The sequence below is a fragment of the Rhea pennata genome, chromosome 2 (assembly GCF_028389875.1).
Source record: "Rhea pennata isolate bPtePen1 chromosome 2, bPtePen1.pri, whole genome shotgun sequence".
Classification (NCBI taxonomy): domain Eukaryota; kingdom Metazoa; phylum Chordata; class Aves; order Rheiformes; family Rheidae; genus Rhea; species Rhea pennata.
In genome coordinates this window covers 45,784,389-45,792,590 of record NC_084664.1, presented here as the reverse complement: position 1 = coordinate 45,792,590, position 8,202 = coordinate 45,784,389, and the positions used below count along the sequence as shown (strand labels likewise).

The 8,202-nt window shown below is 39.7% G+C and overlaps 1 protein-coding gene across 1 annotated transcript in view; it reads left to right on the top strand.

Moving 5' to 3' along the window:
- Nucleotides 1-61: 61 nt before the first annotated feature.
- Nucleotides 62-8,202, top strand: part of OSBPL10 (oxysterol binding protein like 10) — a 148,687-nt gene continuing 140,546 nt past the window's right edge. The window contains exons 1-4 of the mRNA XM_062569365.1: nucleotides 62-187; nucleotides 289-405; nucleotides 1,902-1,989; nucleotides 2,296-2,446. Of these exons, the coding sequence (XP_062425349.1) occupies nucleotides 2,364-2,446 (83 nt within the window). The 5' untranslated portion in view covers nucleotides 62-187; nucleotides 289-405; nucleotides 1,902-1,989; nucleotides 2,296-2,363. The remainder of the gene's footprint in view (nucleotides 188-288; nucleotides 406-1,901; nucleotides 1,990-2,295; nucleotides 2,447-8,202) is intronic.

Below are 8,202 nucleotides of genomic sequence, written 5' to 3'. Positions count from 1 at the left end.
GCTCCCTGCGGGCTTGCCGGGAAGTGTAGTTCAGGCCCGCTTCCTCCCTGCGCCCGCCCGGCGGCCTGGCGCTGCGCTCCGCGGCGGCTCTCTGGAGGGGCTGCGGCCGCGGCCGGGCGGGCCGCGGCCGTTAGCCTCGCCCTCCCCGGCAGCGGGCCGGGCCCAGCCTCGCTGGGCTCACACCGAGGTGAGAGGTGTCCGTGGCGGAGGGCCGTGCGCTTGCGGTCACCGCCTCCTCCTGCACGGATCCCACGCGTTTAAATGAGATGCGCCGCGGCTATGTTCCAGGTCTTCTGTGAGCATATTTCGATTCCTTCGTCCGCGCTAGTGTCGCTGAGGGGCCTCGGAGCACGTCTGCGAAGCACCGCGGTGCAGAGGGGGCTGAGCTGCCACGTACTAAAGCAGGTCAGGCCACCGAGGGGGGCTTAATAAAAGAAATAGGAACGCTTTCAAATACTCCTTTCACGCTGTTCTCCATCTTCCATGGAAAAGGGTGCGCTGCACAATTGGTAAGGGAGGGTGGTGGTTAGACATCTGTGACAGACTATTTCATGTCTAAGCTGTGTTTCAAATGATGCCTTACAGCTGTATTTAATAATAACCTTGAAACACTCACATACAGTGCTCTTTTCTAGCAGGGTGCACAGGCATGGTGTCCCCCCCTCTCTCTTATATTGTACTGTAATATTTCAAGTCAATGTCCATGGGGCTTTTCATTTTAGGGAGTTGTAGCAAACTTCTCCTGTGCCTTTTTGCAAGTAGCTTGTGCAGGACTTGATGGTGTTAACTGTTTGGAAAAGCTCCTTCACTTAGAGGCTACCACAGACAAAATCAATGCACTAGCTAGGTTGCTTTTTGGAGTCATTGTAACCGAAGTGGCCGTAGCTGCTACGTGATGTTCTCCTTTCCGCTCAAAAGCGGGGTGCACATGTGTTTAGTGTCCTTCATCTTGAAGAATCATCAAATGCAGCACAGAAGTACGTTGCAGAGGCAATGTACTCGTACCGTTCCAAATGGAGATTTTTACCTAGGAATAAAGTATTGATTAATTTAAGCTATCTCTCAAGTAAGAAGGGGCCAATGCTTTAAATAAAAACATTTTAGACAACAGAGAAGAAAGAGCAAGAAAGAAAATTTTTGTTCTTAAAAGAAGCGCTATGGTTAATGTTAGCAAGAGCAAACTGAAAAAATACATTTGTAGGCCTCATCTGCAGACTGAGGAAGATACGTTTGGGCAATCTGTCTGTACTGATTTAAGACATCTTCACATTCTAGTAGTTTGTGCCAATCTCAGCTGAAGATTCTTACCCTTTTCTTCATGTTGACAGAAGAAATTACCTTCTGCATCTTCATGGCTTGAGTTCAGAGTCTGGCATCCCAGCCTAAATTGTAACGGAGAGGTGGGATTAGGAAATCTCAGGGAAATCAGAAGGGTAGCATCGTGTGTAGAAGAGCACATGTTCAGAATGCAGTTGTGGCAGTCTATGTACACATGTAAGCACTGAAAACATTGATGAACTGAAGTCATATATACTCACATGAATATTCCATTCTACTGAACATGCACAACAGATGGCCAAAAGGGAAGTGACAGACAGCTGGAAGCTCTGCTATATCAAGCCAGACAGCTATTTGCCTGGAACATAAGTGTTAAGGTCCTAAGATTTTGGACTTTGTATTGAAGCAGCTGAGGAACAAGCATATGTTCCCTAATGCCAACTGTTCTACAGCAGCAGTATGAGTTCTTCTGGCAGGTGAAACAGGCACCTGGGACTTACAAAAGCACTGCTAAGATTTGACAGATCATATCTGTCAACTCCTCCAAAGATTCAGTCATTTTTCACTTTATTGTGTATCAGAAAGTAGAGGGTTTGGTATCTGAACCTATAATTCCATTACAGGGAAAAAAAAAAGAAAAAGAAAAAGAAGATTGATAAAGACAACAAAGATAAAATCTGGATGGGGGATAAAGTAATACTAAGTTCACTGGTAAGTTCTTATTTTACAGAATAGGAGTGCAGTTTTTTTCTCTGTATTTAAGTGGTTCATTGCTCTAGTGTCTACAGAAATTAATCTTTTTTTTTTCTCCCATTATTTTATTTGACTTTACATATGATGATGAAAAACACAGCATGGATTAATCATCACAAGATTGCGAAGAATAAAGGCAGTATAGGGCTCTGATGTTCTCTAGTTGTATGTGCTAGACTACTTACATGCAGAGTCACTGCACTACAGATTAATCTATTTTAACTATTCTAGATAGCACTAAAATATCTGTTCTTTTGCTTTTAGGAAGTTCTGTGTTCATCTGACATCCCACCATTTGTGTAAACCTGGAAGCTTCTTTTAAAGCTAGTAGCATGAGATATGTCTGTTTTAATCTACAACTGCAAAGAGTCCTGTACAAAGCAAAAACATACGGCAACAGGAAAATACAGGAAAGGTACAATAGTTAAAACATTTTTAGTATGAATTGCTAATTTCTGAAAACAGTCCTGATTACCTGCCTGGAAAATTTCTGTTTATAATGCTGTATTTCTCATTGAATAGATTATTATACAAAACATTTTTATTAGGATACACTTAAAAGTATTAAATAATGATTTCTTTTCATTTTCTTCTTAGTGTTCTGTGTGAAAGTTAGGAATCTAATTAATAATTAATTAGGTAATTTTGGCACTGGAAGCTATCAAGATCTTGAAACACCCCTTGAGTTATCCTAAATTTTCCTACTGATTTCATAGGAATTTCTTCTGTATACATACTGTTGTGTGAGTGTAGGACTGGCAAAACTATATGACTTCTGTAGTAGTATAATCTCATTAGCTCAGTTATGAGTATGGATTAGGTAGCATGGCTCAGCTTCTCTGAGTAGGTGACTTCAGAGGGAAGAAAATTAAGATTTATTAACTATTATTTTCATAAGATGTCTCAGTTCCTGAAACATTTTATAGACAGATGGGTGAGGTCCCTGCCCCATTTCAATACATATAAATATAATTGAATAATAGAATTAAAAAGGTGTTCTGAATGTCCCACATTTTGGGGACTTTTTGAAGATGGACAAAAGGGGAATGAGCAAGGTTTGGCTTTTAGTTTTTCTTTTTTATTCCCTATGACTGGTGGGTAGCCTGAAGGTCACAAAAAGACAGGCATATTAAGGCTAGCAAGTGCTAAGAGACACAGACATTTTTATCTTCTCTCTTAACTCAGATTTCCTTCCCACCACCAACTCCACCCCCCTATTCTTTATCATCCTTTCTTCACATAACCTGTTTGCCCACCTCTTATCTATGCCTATTCTCTTAGTTCTCCACTCGTTTATTCATTTAAAATTTTCTCCCTTATATCCATTCTCAGCTCAGACTCCCCAGTCCTACTCTTTCTCTGGCAGACCATTCTGCATTTTTGAGGATAAAAAGTTATGAGAAAAGAAAGATGTTTTGAGTATTAAAAGACATTTAACTTCTCCTTACATTCAGGCAAGTATAATCACTTTATCTGTAGATAACTACCCACCTTCTGCAAGGTTGACAAGCACGTTCAATATGTCAGTCTTCCACATATAATATTCTCCATTCCCAAAGGAAAATGATTATTTTCAGCTTTGCTTGAAGATCATACTGCAGCTTTACAGAGATTATAAGATAAATACAATTGTAGCCTAGCTTGGAACTGAGGTCAAGCACAAATTATAAAGCCTAATGGATAAGTAGAAAATACGGAAAATAGATGTCTCATTTTTGCTTCATAAAGACTTTGTATCTTACAGGTCCTGCAGGTGCTGTTTTCTAATAGCTCTCTAGTTCTCATCTGTGAAGGCAGATTTTTGTAACCTGACACCTAAGCAAAACTGGAAAAAACAAAGAAATGCAGAATAGAATTCATGTATGTGTATGCCTATGACCCTGGTTCCACCTGCCCTGCACCTTTCAATATTTCAGGTACTCAGCGGTCACTTTATTTAAACCTAAGCAAGACAGGGGTTCTCAATGGGTCAAGAAGTTTGCACAGCTTCCTTTTCTTTTACTCATAACTTGTAGTTAATTGTATCTTAAGTCCATGCAACAGAAGCAGCAAGAGGCCCAGAAATATCAGCGTGTAGTCCTAACTTATGTCATCGAGGCAGATGGAGTCCTCTCCCTCCTCCTCATGGTGCACTTCTAACAGGAAACCTGTTACTGACAGTCATTTGTGACCAATTATTCCAATAAGGCTTTATGTTGCGTCATTATTCCTTCATTTGTTATGGCATCACAAACCTGTTGGTCAATAAAAAGGCCCCTTCCTCCTTCAACTGCTCATTCCCCTCTCTGTACCTTTTCTTCCCTTGTGTTGACACAACTGTTTCTGAAGTCCATATAGTGAATATGGAGAACTGGCTGGGTCTGGTTGTTTTTTCAGCTTAAAGTGTTTGCTGAATGACAGTCTAAGCCCATAACATCAGAAGACAAATATCTGACTAAGCAACTTACCACAATTAGATTTTTATTCTAGAATACAAAATCTAAACATGAAGAAGAGACATCAGGAAATGGAATTATATGGGCAGTGCACCACCCTGATTTTGAGAAATACAGGTGTGTACTAAGTAAGTGTTTGTAAGAAATTCTTTTCTGCCTTCCATTCTTATCTTCTTAAAGATGAACCAGTCTTCATCCCACCTGATTTACTGAACCACTCTGAGGGCATGGAAGGAATGCTTTCTTTCTAACCTTTCCCCTGCAAAGCAAACGATAACAAGACCTTTATCTTTTGAAGCTAGAAGAAGCAGTGGCAAAAGAAAGTAGGGCCAGTTCACTGCTATTTAACAGTCAGCTTTGGTAATTTACAAAGCATAGATCAGAACCTATGATACGACCTTTACATCCAGAGACAAGCTAGTGCCTCCATTCTGGTGCTTGTGGCAGCCATGTCCCACTCTCATCACAGTTCTGCTTTACATATAACGTTTGCTTGCATAGTTGTCCCGTCCTGGACCTGGTTCCCTCCAGATAATGTGTTGACTAGGTCTCTTGCAAACCTCTAAAATCAGCCTTGCACCACTGTGCAGCCTTGATCCACAGAACTGTCTTTTTGTAGTTAAACCGGGCTCTTACTAAGGACAATAAAGTATAATTTAGCTCTAGGAGGAGTGAATAGAGGCCATTTATTAAATAATATTTATTAAATAATATTTATTAAATTCTTTAAAAATTGTTAATCAAAAAAGGTTTGTATGATGCGTCAACTTTTTCCTGCAGTATATTGACTGCTAAGGAGATTATTGCAAAAAATGCCAATAAAACTAAAACTTGGATCTTTAGATAAATTGTACTGGCTGGTGTCCATAGTTACATAACATGTCATCTAGGAACAAAAAGAATACCAGATCTCTCCATGCATGTACCATTATCTCATGGCGTGCTGCAATTAGGAAAATTTTCCTTTAACTCAAGTGGAATGGTTTGTGTCTTTTTGTTTATGATTGTGATGCCCTAGATGACTACAGATCTGCTGCAAATTTGGACAGCAGTTTCTGTGGATTTTATTGACATCATTGCCTCCACATTTTAATTTAAGGGAGTTTTGAGTGCCATTGCAAGTGCTTAACAAGCAATAATGAGGATCTTCTCAAAGTTGCTATTCAGTATGACTGGTTCCTTGGGTTGCTGTGTGGATATATGCAGTGTGTTAGCATCATGTTGATACTAGGCAACTCAGGAGGGCATTTGGCCTTGGTACATTATTTCAGTGAAAGATCTCATAATAAGGAAGTTAAAATGTCTTCGATGCTTTAAGTAAAAACTGATTCTAGCTGGTCAAGCTGTTAAATGAGCATCTGGTCAGTTGAACAATGGAATCAAAAGTTCACAGATATAATTTCATTATTGTGGATAATGATTAATAAACTAATAAAGAGGGTTAGCTGGAGTAGATTTATCAGAAGTCGCCTTATTCCCCATACCTCCAAGTCTGGCAAACGCTTCTATTAACATGCTGGGGAAGCACAGCTAAGTGACTGCACAGCTCTCCCATCCATAATGGAATCTGATGCACTCTCAGACCATCTGTGATCAGTATAGATCCCCATATAGTTTTGCTTTAATATGCTCTGGTAACTTTTGCTACATCCAAAATTAATTTTTACCAGTATGAAGCTACACTTCAATTTGAATAGGTTTTGATAAATAGCCTTAGTGCTTTCACTAGAAATTTTTGTTAAATCAAGATGTGAAGTTTAGAATTTCCAAAATGAGGATTGAAACAGTGAAGGCAGTTTCATTAGCATGCTGAGTGTTGACCTAGATATGTATGCCTTTATTTTTATTTACATATCAGATATTCAAAGCCTTATGCAGACTGAAGAAAACATCCAGATAAAGTTACTGTGAAAAGAGATGTATTGCCTGATTTTTTGAAATAATTATGTCCCTCAATTCCTGCTGGATCAATGGTACACTGACCTGGAACTCTCAAGAGGTGTTTCTGAAAGTTGGTTTGTAACTGCTTAACAGCTTTTCATTGACACAGACCATGTGGAATTGCATGTAGTTCCACAATTGATTTTTTTGCTGCATTCAGATTTGATTACATGTCAGTGTCATTTTTGGAACTAATTTGTGAAGTGTCTACCGAGAGAAACTGAACTGGGAACCCTGGAACAGGTTTTTCACAATGTAAATATTTTGAAACAATGAAAATTCACTGTGAAACTGTGAAATGCTAAAATTTGAGAGTAACTATTAGTTCATTTTAAGCAAAGTGAGAGGTTGAACATTTAATGAAGCAAGGACAGTAAGATACAAGAGAAAGGTGCTCTATTTTTAAACAGAAATGCTTGCTAAAAAGTCTTTCCTTAACATTTTAGCTAAGCTGCTCAGTGTATGTGAAGACTCTAATTGACCTGATCAATTTGTAATCATCTTTCCTTGTAACCCTCCTCTGCAGCTCTTTCCCCCATTTCCCTGGCTTTGGCTGCCTGTGTTCACAGCCAACTGTGGTATGGTGCAGCTGTGTAACCTTGGATCAGACTGCTCTGAAAACATCTAGGTCATGAGAAAGAACTGTGAGAAACCTCATGTGGGACCAAGATGTGCATTTCCACCCATGTACACTCTACCTATTGGCTCAGGAGCTGCATTTCAGCTCAGAGCTTGCTTGTTGTCTGATCTATGCTGTAGGTATGTGATGCCTAGCCTTGTGCATTGATAACCCCTATCTTGTCTTCCTGACTTGTCTTCCTGGCTTGACCTTGAACCTGCTAGATGTCTGCAGACTTTTCTGACCATCAGTGAACTTCTGGTTGAACCTGGGTACTGTTACGAGACCTGGTCTGCTCTTCTTGTTCAGGTACTGTGGGACTGCACCCTTGTTGCTGAGGGTGCTGTGCCTGCCTGCTTTGCTGTCCCAGCTCACCTTTCTTTGCAGAGCAGCTCATTCATGCTGCTCCCTGACAGCTGAAGCTAAAATATTTTTATACATCAGCTTTGAAAGCTATAATCATATAGGTGGACTTAAAAATCACTTTTAACACAGAAAAAGCATAATTGTTTTCTTAGTGGATGCACCTGTACTGGTCGTGCATAGGTGAGAGCAGAAGTAAGCCTAACAACAGGACAAAGATCACTTGCATAGAAAGACAATTATTTGTGTTCTTGTCTGACTTCAATCATGTGAGCAGTCACAGAGCCAGCTCATTTGAGTAAAGTTATGCAGGATCAGGGGCTAAGGCCATAAGGAGTAACAATTAAAACATGACTCACTCATAACAAGGAAGATACATACAAAGGGAAAATTATTCCATATTACAGAAGTATTTAAGACTCGAAGTGAAAACATGTTCTTATTCCCTTGTCCTAGAATTAAAGCAAATCACTCTTTTATTATGTGAGACACATTAAAAATAAATCAGATAGGATAAGGGAAATAGGTACCTATAATATATTATATATGAAAAGTACGCTATACATGCCGAGCAAAACTAATACCAGGATTTAACAAAAAGCCGTTTACTAACTCTTCATGCAAATGATAAAAAGCCCAGTAACTAAAGCTAGCCAAAGCTGTATTAGCTTTGACATAAACATTTTGCCCTAACAGGCTCTTGAGAGACTTAAGAGAACTGTCTTATCTGATGGCTCTACCTGGGCAGTCAGGCTGGTTTAGTTACATCTAAGGTGACATTTTTGAAATCTGTGGTTCTTCATAGCTGGAAGG